This window comes from Bombina bombina, chromosome 5 (genome assembly GCF_027579735.1).
Source record: "Bombina bombina isolate aBomBom1 chromosome 5, aBomBom1.pri, whole genome shotgun sequence".
NCBI classification, from domain to species: domain Eukaryota; kingdom Metazoa; phylum Chordata; class Amphibia; order Anura; family Bombinatoridae; genus Bombina; species Bombina bombina.
The window spans coordinates 485,990,433-486,004,849 of record NC_069503.1 but is presented as its reverse complement, the minus strand read 5'-3'; the positions used below and the strand labels follow the sequence as shown (position 1 = coordinate 486,004,849).

The 14,417-nt window shown below is 38.3% G+C and overlaps 1 protein-coding gene across 1 annotated transcript in view; it reads left to right on the top strand.

Moving 5' to 3' along the window:
* Positions 1 to 14,417, top strand: part of ICE1 (interactor of little elongation complex ELL subunit 1) — a 135,660-nt gene that overhangs the window by 47,743 nt on the left and 73,500 nt on the right. The window contains exon 19 of the mRNA XM_053715769.1: positions 6,289 to 6,395. Within this exon, the coding sequence (XP_053571744.1) occupies positions 6,289 to 6,395 (107 nt within the window). The remainder of the gene's footprint in view (positions 1 to 6,288; positions 6,396 to 14,417) is intronic.

Genomic DNA, 14,417 nt, shown 5'->3' with positions numbered 1-14,417 from the left:
TATTTAAAAAAAAAATAAATATCTGTACTGGTGTGAATCCAAAGGTTTCTCGTGGAGTAGAGTCAGGATTCCTAGGATTTTGTCTTATCTCCAGGATGGTCTGGAGAACGGTTTGTCAGCGAGAACTTTTGAAGTGTCAAATATCTGCCTTGTCTATTTTTTGTTGCATGCATAAGTGTCTGGTGGATATCTCAAATGTGCAATCCTTTTTTCAGGGCCTGTGTTTAAACCTGTTACTCCTCCCTGGAGTCTTAACCTTGTTCTTAAAGTCCTTCAGCAGGCTCCTTTTGAGCCTATGCTTTCCTTAGATATTAAGATGTTATCTTGGGAGGAAAAAAATTTGTTGCCATTTCTTCTGCTCGGAGAGTCTCTGAACTCTTGGCGTTGCAGTGTGATTTCCCCTTATCTTTTTTATTCTGATAAGGTGGTTCTACGTACTAAGTTGGGGTTTCTTCCTAAAGTGGTTTCGGATAGGAATATTAATCAGGAAATCGTTGTTCCTTCTTTGTGTCATAATCCTCCTCATAAGGAGCGTTTACTGCACAATCTAGATGTGGTCTGTGCGTTGAAGTTCTATTTGCAGGCGACTAAGGATTTTCGCCAGTCTTCTGCTATGTTTGTCGTTTTCTCTGGGAAACACAAGGGTCAGAAAGCTATGGCTACTTCTCTTTCTCTCTCTGGCTGAAGAGTATAATTCGCTTGGCCTATGAAACTGCTGGACAGCAGCCTCCTGAGAGAATCATGGCTCATTTCACAAGGGCTGCCTCCTGGGCCTTCAAAAATGAAGCTTCTGTGGAACAGATTTGCAAAGCTGTAACTTGGTACTCTCTACATGCTATTTCAATTTTTTTATAAATGTGATGCTGAGGCTGCTTTTGGGAGAAAGGTTCTTCAAGCAGTGGTGCCTTCTGTTTAGCTTCCCTGTCTTGTTTCTCCCTTATCTGTGTCCTCTAGCTTGGGTATTGATTCCCAACAGTAATTGATGATGATTCTGTGGACTCGCCGTGTCATTAGAAAACGAAATTTATGCTTTCCTGATAAATGTATTTCTTTCTTTCTTGACACGGTGAGTCCACAGCCCACCCTGTATTTTTCAGACAGTGTTTTGTTGTGTAAACCTCAGGCACCTCTGCACCTTGTGTTTCTTCCTTTCTCTTCTTTTACTTCGGTCAAATGACTGGGGTTTGTGGGAAGGGAAGTCATACTCTGCTCATGCTCTTTGCCGCCTCCTGCTGGCCAGGAGTGATATTCCCAACAGTAATTAATGATGATCCATGACACTTACCATATCAAGAAAGAGAGAAATTTATCAGGTAAGCATACATTTTGTTTTTTTTTATATCTTCTGTGAGTTCCTGCTACTTATTTTTGCTTCTTAGATTTTTGGGCTTGATTCTGCCTAAGCTACGGAACTCTTAGCCTCTGCAGGTGCATTGTGTGCTTTGTAGCCGGAACCTTTGTTCACTAGTGGGGACGATTATTCTGGAGATGTCGAGTACATCCACTACCTGTTTCCTACACTACTTTGGATGTTCCTGAGTCTAATTTATCTGAGGAACCTAAAATTCCTAAGTTAGACATGGTTTATCAAACCATTCCTAAGGCGTTTGAAGTTTTTCCAGTCCCTGTCCACATGGCAGACAATATTTCTAAGGAGCGGGAGAAACCTGGGGATAATTACGGTTCCCGACTCACATCTGGAGTTGGGGAGTTCTAATCCCAAGGTGGATGGCACTATTTCCACCCTGGCTAAAAGAACCACTATCCCTTTTGAGGATAGTACCTCTTCAGGGATCCCATGACAGGAAGATGGAAGGATATCCGAGGAGGATGTTTAACCAAATGGGGTTAATTTTTCAACCCGCAGCAGGTGTCGCAGCAGTTGCTGGAGCCGCTACATTCTGGTGCAACTCATCTGATATAATTCTGGTGGAGACTCAGAGGATATTCAGGATTGGATTAAGGCTCTAAAGATGGCCAATTCCTTCATCATGCAAATCATGTGCCTTAATGCTAAGTTGTCTATAGTTTTCTCCAGAAGAGCTCCCTGGTTGATGTCGTGATCTGCGGATATTGGGTCTAAATCGAGATTCCTTTCCTTGGCATTTAAGGGAAAGACCTTATTCGGTAACTGGAGAGATGGGTCCTCCCGCGAGACAAAAAGTCCAGATATAAGGGTTGTCAGTCGGGCAATTTTCATTCCTTTCGTGTAAATAAAGGACAGAGATCCCCGGCCTCTTCCAAGGCAGATCAGCCCAAGAGTACCTGGAAAAAGTAAATCTTAGAATAAGAACAAGCAGTCCTAGAAACCTTCCTCTGATAAGTCTGCATGAAGAGGTTGCTCCCGATTCAAGTTCGGTTCATTTAGGGGCCAGACTGTCTCTTTATCAAGACGCTTTAGTTTTCAGGACGTTCAAGATCCCTGGGTCTTGGATGTGGTCTCCCAGGGGTACAGGATAGGTTTTCGAACGTAGCCTCTAAGATTTATTCTTTCCAGACTCGTCACTGTCGGAAAAGAGGGAGGCCTTTCTGACATGCATACAAGACCTATTCTCTATTGGAGTGATTGTCCCAGTCCCTCCTTCAGAAGGGAGCTTAGTGTTTTACTCATATCTAATTGTCATTCCCAAGAAAGAAGGAACGTTTTGACCTATTCTGGATCTGAAGTGCCTCAACAAATTCCTGAAGGTTCCCTCCAAGATGGAAACTATTAGATCAATTCTCCCGTTAGTCTAAGAAGGTCAGTTCATGACCACTATAGACCTGAAGGACACATAACTGCATGTTCCTATCCACAGGTATCATTATCAGTTCCTCCGGTTCGCCTTTCTGGACAATCATTATCAGTTCTTAGCTCTTCCCTTTGGTCTAGCTTCTGCCCCAAGGATTTTTATGAAGGTGTTGGGAGGTCTTCTGCTGGTGGCCAGTTCGCAATGAATCGCTGGGGCACCTTACCTGGACGATATTTTAATTCAGGCTCCATCTTTTCCTTTAGCAAGTTATCACACTGATACATTTTTGTGTCTCCTTTTTCAATCCCATGGGTAAAAAATAAATCTGGGCAAGAGCTTGCTAGTTTCAGACACCAGTGTGTGCTTCCTGGGGACGATCATAGACTCAATATCCATAAAGATTTGACGGATCAATGTCAAACCAAACTCCTTTCTTCCTGCAATTTGTTACGATCCACTGGGCGACACTCGGTAGCTTACTGCATGGAGGTGGTGGTTCTCATGGTAGCAGCAACTGATATTATTCATTTTGCATGCTTCTATCTGAGATCTCGGCAACTCTGTATGCTCAGTAATGTCTCGGCTGATCAACCTAGATCAAGTCACAAGAGATTCTCTCTCCTGGTCTCTTTGGAACATCTGTGTCAGGTGCTTTCTGAGACTGTCTTGGGAGATTTTGACTACAGACGCCAGTTTGCTGGGTTGGGAAGCTGTGTTGGATTTTTTTGAAGCCACAGGGGCTCTTGACCCTGCCATTAACATTTTGGAGCTGGGGGCCATCTTCAATGCCTTGATAGCATGGCCTCAACTCCGTTCTGTCCATTTTATCAGATTTCAGTCAGGCAACATAATCTCAGTAGCTTATATCAATCACTGGGGTTTCCCTGGCTATGAAAGAGGTGTCTCGCATCCTTCAGTGGGCGTAGTCTCACAATTGTCACATCTCTGCCATCCATATTCCGGGGGTGGACAATTTAGAAGCAGATTTCCTGAGCAGACAAACCTTTCACCCCGGGGAGTGGTCTCCTACTCAGGAGGTTTTCTCCCAGTTGGGGAGTCCCAGAGATCTAATGGCCTCTCGTCTCAATGCCAAGTTGCCCAGATACGGGTTGAGATCGAGGGATCCTTGAGCGATCTTGGTTGAAACATTAGCGGTTCTATGTCATTTCAATCTTATCTTTTCCCTCTGAGTGATCGCACGCATCAAATTAGATTGTTCCTCGGTGATCCTCATTGCTCTGGCTGCGACGCAGGACTTGGTTTTGCAGATCTAATGAGGATGGCATCTGCTCCTCCTTGGAGGTTACCTCAGCGAGTGGACCTTCTCCATCAGCGTCCGTTTCTTTACCAAAATCTACATTCTCTCAGGCTGACTGCGTGGGGATTGAACGCTTAGTTCTTTCTAAACAAGGTTTCTCAGATAGTCATTGTTACCTTGATTCAGGCACATAAGCCTGTTACTAGATGTATTAACCACAAGGTGTGGCGTACTTATCTGTCTTGGTGTGAGGAGCAAGGTTTTTTTTTTCTGGCACAAGGTGAGAGTTCCTTGAATCCTCTTGCTTCTCCAGAATGGTCTAGAAAAGGGCCTGTGAGCTAGTTCTCTAAAAGGCATACTAAACCCTACTCTGCTCTATCTGTTTTTCTTCATAAAAGGTTGGCGAATTTGCTTGAGGGCTAGAGGGCGTTTGTTCATGTTTTTCATATAGATAACATTGTGCTTATGCACGTGAAGTTATTTAAGTCAGCACCTCTTGCCTGAAATGCAAGTCAGCAGAAGCTTAGCTACAAGGTAATTACAGAGGTAAAAAGTATATTTCTATAACAGTGTTGGTTATGCAAAACTAGAGAATGGTAAATAAAGGGATTATCTATCTTTTAAAACAATAACATTTTTTATGTTTACTATCCCTTTTAATGTTGTTCTTAGTATTCTGCAACAGGCCCTGTTTGAGCCTCTGCATGCTGTTGACATTAAACTTTTGTCTTATAAAGTTTTTTTTTATTCTTGTTGGCTATTCTGCTCGCAGAGTTTCTGAGTTATCTGCGCTGCTGTGCGATCATCTTATTTTTCGTGCTAATATGGCTCTTTCGCGTACTAAGTTGGGGTTTTTGTCTGAAGTTGTTTCTTCACGCACTATTAATCAGGATATTGTAGTTCCTTCTTTTTGTCCTAATCTTCTTGTCTTTTACACAACTTAGCTGTGGTTCTTGCTTTATTGCTTTAAAGTTCTTTAAAGATCTCAACACTACTAAGGATTTTAGACAATCCTCTTCCTTGTTTGTTTTGTATGCTTGGAAGCGCAGAGGTCAAAACTTCTGCGACTACCCTTTCTTTTTGGCTGAGAAGTATCATCCAGTTGGCATATGTGGAGAAAGGACAACAGCCTCCTATGAGGATTACGGCTCATTCTAACAGTGCAGTGTTCTTCTTTCTTCTTCTTTCTTTCTTCTTTGTCCCTCCCTTTTCATTCTGTGTCCTCTTCAGCTTGGGTATTGGTTTCCCAACAGTAATGTATTTGTGGACTCTTTCTGCCATTAGAAAGAAAACAAAAAATGTATGCTTACCTGGTAAATAATTTTCTTTCTTGGCAGTGAGAGTCCACAAATATCAATTATTGTTTCATTATATATTTTAGATTTAGTATCAATAAAAGTTAAGTTTTAACCCCGCCTTCTCTCTCTCCTATCCTGATCTACACGTTAAGACAATCTATATTGATTTAGATTGCCTATAAATGTTGAGTGCTTTTTAAGTACACACTTTCCAGTTATCCACTGTTTTTTCTGTTATTTGTCTCTCCCTGTGTACAGCACCAGCCTGCCAACAATAATTTATTATTTAGTCCATTATATAGTAGTACTGGACTGACCTAGAATCCTGCATATAGGCAACAACATACAGTATGTAGTGCCATTGTTTTTTTCTCTTTTTGCGCCTATGTAGAGTCCACAAACCCTCCTGCTTTTTTTTGTTTTGTTTATTTGGCGGCAGTACTATTTTTCCTTTCATCCGGCACCTCCATACCCTTAGTGTTTCTCTTCACTTTTCCTTTTCCTCAGCTGAATTACAGGTGAAGTGGGAGGGATACTTATAGCTTTTGGCTGGGCTGTCTTTGCTTCCTCCTGGTGGCCAGGTGTTGTATTTCTCAACAGTAATGAATTAATTTGTGAACTCTCACTGGCAAGAAAGAGAAAATAATTTATCAGGTAACCATACATTTTTGTTATCAAACTGTTCTAAACATTATTAAATAAATTAGCCTATTGTTTACTGCAATTGTTTGTCAATAGCGAACCTCACGTACCCACCTACTCACTTATTTGTGTGCTTGAGTCTGCAGACAACAAGAACAGTCAGTTATTAAGTTAGAATACAGTGCATTGTTTTGCTGTTATCTGTTAAAGCCAATTAGAACTTTCAGAACTTAATTAAAGTATATAGAAACGTTATTACACATGATTAAACATTTTTAAATTCTCATAATATTATATATTTTCTTAATAATCTTAAGTTGTTTACGGTTTCTTTATTTATTTTTTATTTTTTTTAAAGCAAAGAGCTTTGGCCAATTTTGGATAAATGGGTGAAACGTAAGAAGGGTAATATAACCGTTCCATTTGTCCCTGATGTCATTGTGGCTACTGTCCTCCGCATGGTTGGTAAGTTTCACTAGTCCTGTGCATTCTAGGAGCTTTGTTAGCGGCTGAATGCGGAAGGTGACTCTTTTCTGAGCCGGATTTGTTCTTGTAAAATAAACACATCTGTGCAAATCCTGATCTTAGTGTGTTGCACTTTCAAAAGAAGAAATCCGGCTCTGAGAATAGCCATAGGCTGTGAGTGGCCGTCACCTACCCCATTCAGTCGCTTATAAAGCGGACTATTGCATAGGCCTAAGTTTCACATATATAAATCTCTTACTTGGTAATGTTTTCATTATTTAATAAATAAAGGTTTTGACTAAATTAACATACATACCACTAACGCAAAGCTGACCATGTATTTTTTATTATTTTGTGTGAGGTTTTATTTTGGTAGTGTTCTGCAGCAAGTTTTTGGTTAGAGTATTGAGTTCCATGAATGGAGACCAGGGATGTTGATATTAGAGGGAAGTTATCAACCACTAGTTTCATTTGGCTTCCCATTACCTTTTAACTTACATTAACAAGAGATGCTAGAAACGGCTCACTGTATGCTTTGGAACAGTGGTGTGGACAGCTGAGGACACCTGAATCGGCCACTGACAAGTTAAGCATTTGAAATATAGACTGCGAAGAGCAAGGGTCCTAAGACTGATTCTTCAGGTACCCCTAGTTGTAGAAGGACTGCCAAATAGATGACTCTGTACATGGGGTTAGAAAGCAGAGTTAAATGATTGTCTCTCTGAATCGTGAAAGTTACATTTCTTTCATGTAATTAGCAAGAGTCCATGAGCTAGTGACATATGGGATATACATTCCTACCAGGAGGGGCAAAGTTTCCCAAACCTTAAAATGCCTATAAATACACCCCTCACCACACCCACAATTCAGTTTTACAAACTTTGCCTCCCATGGAGGTGGTGAAGTAAGTTTGTGCTAGATTCTTCGTTGATAAGCGCTTCGCAGCAGGCTGGAGCCCGGTTTTCCTCTCAGTGTGCAGTGAATGTCAGAGGGATGTGAAGAGAGTATTGCCTATTTGAATTCAATGATCTCCTTCTACGGGGTCTATTTCATAGGTTCTCTGTTATCGGTCGTAGAGATTCATCTCTTACCTCCCTTTTCAGATCGACGATATACTCTTATATATACCATTTCCTCTACTGATTCTCGTTTCAGTACTGGTTTGGCTTTCTACTATATGTAGATGAGTGTCCTGGGGTAAGTAAGTCTTATTTTCTGTGACACTCTAAGCTATGGTTGGGCACTTTTATATAAAGTTCTAAATATATGTGTTTAAACATTTATTTGCCTTGATTCAGGATGTTCAATATTCCTTATTTCAGACAGTCAGTTTCATTATTTGGGATAATGCATTTGAATATTAATTTTTTCTTACCTTTAAAATTTGACTTTTTTTCCTGTGGGCTGTTAGGCTCGCGGGGGCTGAAAATGCTTCATTTTATTGCGTCATTCTTGGCGCAAAACTTTTCTTGTCATTTCCGGCCTCATACGTGTCGCCGGAAGTTGCGTCATTTTTTTGACGTTTTTGCGCCAAAAAATGTCAGCGTTACCGGATGTGGCGTCATTTTTGGCGCTAAAAGCATTTAGGCGCCAAATAATGTGGGCGGCTTTTTTGGCGCTAAAAAATTTGAGCGTCATTGTTGTCTCCACAATATTTGTCTCATTGTTTATTGCTTCTGGTTGCTAGAAGCTTGTTCATTGGCATTTTTTCCCATTCCTGAAACTGTCATTTAAGGAATTTGATCAATTTTGCTTTATATGTTGTTTTTTCTATTACATATTGCAAGATGTCTCAGATTGACCCTGAATCAGAAGCCACTTCTGGAAAAACGCTTAACTGAGTTTCAGTTCTACCAAAGCTAAGTTCATTTATTTTAAATGTTATAAATGTTTATCTTTAGCTATGGTTTGTAATAAGTTATTATGATATACTTTTACATGCAGAATCCATTAGTATTTATGCTTTATATATTGCCATTCTTACATCTTATGTACAAGAAATATTTAGAAGATTTATAAGAAATATTTTTCTGATTCTATTTTAAAGGCTTTGTCTGACCTCGTGCCTTCTAATAAAAAATTTTAGGTCTTTTTCACTTCTTTTTTAATTATTGAAGTTTCAAATGACCAACATACTGATTTATCCTTCTCTGATGATGTTTTTTCTCTTTCAGAATTTTCTTCATCAGATATTGACACTAACAAATCTACTTTTTTTATTATTTTTTTATTATTAAAGTACATTTGTTCTTTGTTGAAACGGTGTTGATTATTTTGGATATTAAGGTAACTAGTTCTTTAAGACTAGCTGACACTATTTCTGCCTATTTATTCTTCTGTGTTTTCAGAGGTTTTCTTTCCAATTCCCCATACTAGGGAATGGAATAGGCTGAGAATTTTCTTTTTTTCCTTCTTCAGAGGTTTTAAACTATATTCTTTGCCAGCAGTAAAATTCAATTTGGAGGGTTCTCCAATTTATTGGGGCTATCTCTACTCCTACTAATTATGCTATTGTTTCTATAGCAAAATAGTATTTATTTTCCTTTAGATGGTTGTATCTTATTTATGGAAATTATTTAGTTTCAGGTACTTTTCTTGGTCCTGTGATTTATTTGGATATTGCAATTGCTTCATTTTTGTTCTGTTTACTTTAAGATCAAGTATCAGATTATGATTTATTTTAGCATTGTTAAGGGACAACATTTACTAGACTAGGTGCTGTTGCATTTGTCTTGTTGTTTTGCATTTATTGATTATGCAAGTCCACTGTATTGACTGTTCCTTTAAACTGGACTATCATGCTAATAATTTAATTTGTGTCTTCATTTTATTGAATATTTTCGCAAATGAGGGTTAATCTATGTCTTAAGCTTTTTTAGCTAGAAGAATTTTGTGATTTTTAAAAAAAATCCATATTTCTTTTGTTCTAAGATAAAGCAATTATTTGTTTTATAATTGGATTCAATTCTTAACTGTTACTCTGGGCTTCAAGATTGAGTTCTAAGACTAAAACTTTAAGCTTATACTAGTTTGGTTGTTCTTATTAAGGAACGAATTCCTGAATTCGTTCCCAAGTAACATGTTTATAATTGGAAATTTTTCAGTTCGAAATCAGCTCCCTAATATTGCGATGTACGTGCCGTATTCCAGCTTGGCTGGCAAGGGGCAGGTTAAGACTTTTTTGAAATTTATTTGGTTCTATTCAGTCCAAATTTCTTTGATTTTATTCCAGTAAGGCTAACACTTTCTTTATATATTTTGGGTACTGTTGAAGCATGGCTGGGCACCCATGGGGTTCAAGCGCTGCTCAGACCTGGAATCTTCTGGGGTATTTCTTCCAGTTCCATTTTTAGGAACTGGGTTTTGGAGTTTTATTCAAACTATTCTGCCTTTTTGGTCAGTGATAGCATTATTTGTTTTCATTAGATACAATAAATGCATATTTTAATTTTTCTGTTTTCATTCAGATTATTTTCTGAGGATGCGGAATCTCATATGATTCACTTTGCTCTTCAGGACATAGTTAGAGGATCTTTTTTTCAAAAGTTCTTGATTCCTCACACAAGGGTCACCTTTTTTAGGTTTCCAGATATTTGTGTCTCTGTCTTTGTCTCTATCAGACAAGGGACAATTTTATTGTGTTCCGTTTGTCGGTACCTTTTAGTCTCTATTTTTCCTTCAGTTGCTATATATGCATAGAAGTTTTAGGTCTTATGGCCACATCATTGGATTTAATTCCCTTTGCTCATTTTCAATAGAAAGAACCTTTTCAGTCTTTTATGCTGAATTATGGTGCAGGGATTCTAGGATTTCGCATTTTTAATTTTCGAATCCTAATATTTATCTCTCTTGATTTGGTGGTTAAGATCACCATCATTTAGTCTACAGGTCTCTTCGTTTCTTTCAACCTGGACCATGATCTCTACAGATGTGAGTCTTTTTGGTTGGGAGGCTGTCTGAGGATCTCTGTCAGCACAAGGGGTTTGGAAATCTCAGGAGGCGACCATGATCTCTACAGATGTGAGTCTTTTTGGTTGGGAGGCTGTCTGAGGATCTCTGTCAGCACAAGGGGTTTGGAAATCTCAGGAGGCGAGATTACCATTTGATATTTTAGAACTCCGTGCTTTCTCAGAGTTTTTTCAGTTTGTTTCTTTTTGAAGAAGAGACGTTTAATGTTTTTTAAACAATATCACTACTATGGTGTATGTCAATCATCAGAGTAGGACTATCAGTCCTTAGGCTGTGACAGAAGTGTCTCGGATATTAGCTTCGGCTAAATCCAGCTCCTATCTAAATTCTGTGGGTTTTTTCCCAGGTATAGATATTTGGGAAGCGGATTATCTCTGTTAAGCTTTTCTTCCGGGAGAATGGTCTCTCTTACCCAGATATGTTTTTCATTTCATCTGAATAAAGAACTTCCCAGGGGCCTATTAAGGTCCGGGAATCTTCAGGCGGAAGTAGTGTATGCATTGACATTTCTTTGGAATTATCTTTTTGCCTATTTCTTTCCACCTCTAGTTCTTCCAAAATTCTTATGGAGTATTTGTTTGTTATGCTGGTAGCTCCAGCATGGCCTCTCAGGTTTTGGTATACGAATCTCATTCGGATGGCCAGTTGCCAACGTTGGACACCTCCGTTTTTAAACCAGACCTTTTCTTTCTCAAGGCCTTTTTTTTCCATCAGGATATCAAATCATTACATTTGAAGGGATGGAGATTGAACGCTTGGTTTTTAGTCATAGAGGTTTTTTCTGACTCATTGATTAATACTATGTTTCAGGCTCATAAATCTGTCTCTAGAAAGATTTATATTGAGTCTGGAAGACCTACTTTTCTTGGCATTCTTTTAAAATTCATAGAATTTTATTATTTTTTCAGGTTGGTTTGGATAAGGTTTTGTCTTCAATTCTTTGTTAGACAAATCTTTACTCTTTCTGTTCTTTTTACACAGAAAGATTGCTAATCATCCTGATATTCATTGTGTTGTACAGGTTTTGGTCCATATCAAGCCTGTCATTAATTCAATCTCTCCTCTTTGGAGTCTCAATTTGGTGCTGAGGGCTTTACAGGCTCCTCCGTTTGAAACTATGCATTTTCTGAACGTTAAATTACTTTCTTGGAAAAGTATTGTTCCTTTTGGTTATTTCTTCTACTAGAAGAGTTTTTGAGTTATCTGCTCTTTTTTATGAATATCCTTTTCTGATTTTTCATCAGGATAAGGCAGTGTTACTTCATGATATTCATCATTTTTTTCAGGTTTTGATTCGTATCAAACCTGTCATTAAGCCAATTTCTCCTCTTTGGAGTCTTAATTGGGTTCTGAAGGTTTTTCAGGCTCTTCTATTTTGAGCATATGCTTGCTCTGGACATTCATTACTTTCATGGAAAGTATTGTTCTTTTTGGACATCTCTTCAGCTAGAACAATTTTTGAATTATCTGTTCTTTCTTGTGAATCTCCTTGTTCTGTTTTTCATCAGGATAAGGTGTTTTTTTTGCAGTCCTCATTTCAATTTTCACCTAAGTTGTGAATTCTAACAACATTAGTGGAGGTGGTATTGTCTTTTCCTTGTGTCCTAATCCTGAGAATTCTTTGGTAAGAATCTTACATTCTTTAGGATGTGGTAAGAGTTTTGAAATATTATGTTGACGCTACTCAGATTTCAGACAGACTTCTAGTCTGTTTGTTATCTTTTCTGGTTTTAGGAAGGTCAGAAGGCTTCTGCCATTTCTTTGGCATCTTGGTTAAGCTTTTCATTCATTATGCTTATTTGGAGTCGGATTATTCCCCGTCTCAGAGGATTACGGCTCATTCTACTAGGTCAGTTTCTACTTCCTGAGCTTTTTAAGAATGAAGCTTCTGTTGGTCAAATTTGCAAAGCAATGACTTGGTCTTCTTTGCATACTTTCACTAAATTCTACCATTTTGATGTTTTCTCTTCTTTAGAAGCAGTTTTTGGTAGAATAGTACTTCAGGCAGCTGTTTCAGTTTGATTCTTCTGCTTATAATTTCAGGGTTTTTTTTTTTTTCATTTTTAAAATTGAAACTTTTGATTTGGGTAGTGGATTAATTTTTCAGCGGAATTGGCTGTCTTTATTTTATCCCTCCCTCTCTAGTGACTCTTGCGTGGAAGTTCCACATCTTGGGTATTTATATCCCATACGTCACTAGCTCATGGACTCTTGCTAATTACATGAAAGAAAACATAATTTATGTAAGAACTTACCTGATAAATTCATGTCTTTCATATTAGCAAGAGTCCATGAGGCCCACCCTTTTTTGTGGTGGTTATGATTTTTTTGTATAAAGCACAATTATTCCAATTCCTTATTTTTTTTTTTATGCTTTCGCTCTTTTCTTATCACCCCACTTCTTGGCTATTCGTTAAACTGAATTGTGGGTGTGGTGAGGGGTGTATTTATAGGCATTTTAAGATTTGGGAAACTTTGCCCCTCCTGGTAGGAATGTATATCCCATACGTCACTAGCTCATGGACTCTTGCTAATATGAAAGAAATGAATTTATCAGGTAAGTTCTTACATAAATTATGTTTTTTTACTTTACTGACCCTTTAATTCCCAGAGGGTGCAAATTCCAATTTACTAATATTATTTGATTTGTTCTCTTAACAAAGTCCAGAAAGGGAACAGCACATGGGAGTGAAGAAAGTGCACGGTAGACCTAGGGCGCTGCCAAGCCCTAATACACATGAACAAAGATAAGCAGGGTCTCCAGCACTTTATCAAACAGACTTTATTTGAACACAAATAGCGACGTTTCAGTGTCACAGCACCTTATTCATGCTTGGTAATTGTATACAGGCCTTTTGCATCTTTAAATACCCAAATTTTGGCGCCTTCTCAGATTGTTGTATGGAGAAGGCTCCCTCTAGTGGCCTAATGCTAAACATACACCCACATAACTTATATACAAGTTGAATTAGTTAATATGAATATATTACTAAATCCCAAACAATACATAGAATTTCACTAAAAAAATGCATAATAATCTATAAGAAAATTTCATTTAACTACAGTTTATATATTACCTAAATAAATTTAATGAACCATTATATGAACACTTTATGGAAAATTAAAATACATAGAAAAAAATTTTATACAAAAATTTATAAACAATTAAAAACAAGGGAAGGGCCTGAAAATACAGCAAAGATTCTAAGTGATAATTAATTAATCGGGCTGAAGGTACTTAAAGAGAGATTCAGAAAAAACAGCTTAAATCAAATTCCCTGTTAAGACCCTTGGGATGCATACTATCTAATTTATGCACCCACCACATCTCTCTTTGTTTTAATAGACGCTCCCTATTCATGCCTCTTCTGTTTGGAGGGATATGGTCTATTACTTGCCACCTGAGTTGGCTAATGTGGTGGCCTTTCTCTAGAAAATGGTTGGAAACAGGGGCATCCCTGTTCTTGCATCTAATGTTGGACCTATGTTGACCAATACGGTCTTTCACCTTGCGGGTGGTCTCACCTATATAGATGTAAGAACAGGGACACTTGATCAAATATACCACATAGGTGGTGTCACAGGTATAATACCCCTTGATAGAAAACTTTTTTCCACTTTGGGGATGATGAAAGAATGCTCCTTTTATCACTGAATGGCAACTCATACAACCAAGACAGGGAAAAGTTCCCATGTTTTTCTTACCCAACAACTGTTGTCTATTTTGTCTGGTGGGGCCTATGTCTGTTCTCACCAAGTGGTCCCTAAGGCTTTTTACTCTCTTGTGTGCCATAATGGGAGGCTCTTGGAACTGAGCTACATTAGAATTGCATTCCTTGAGTATATACCAGTTATTCCGAATCAGCCTAGATATTTTGTCACTCAATGGATTGTATTGACTGACGAACACCAGTCTATTTTCTTTGGGAGTTCTTTCTTTAATTTTATCCAAAGAGCCTATAGTATCATCTAGGAGTTTTTTAGGGTATCCTCTGTCAGTGAACTTTTTGGACATTTCATTAAACCTTGTCTCCTCATCATCGACAATCCTGT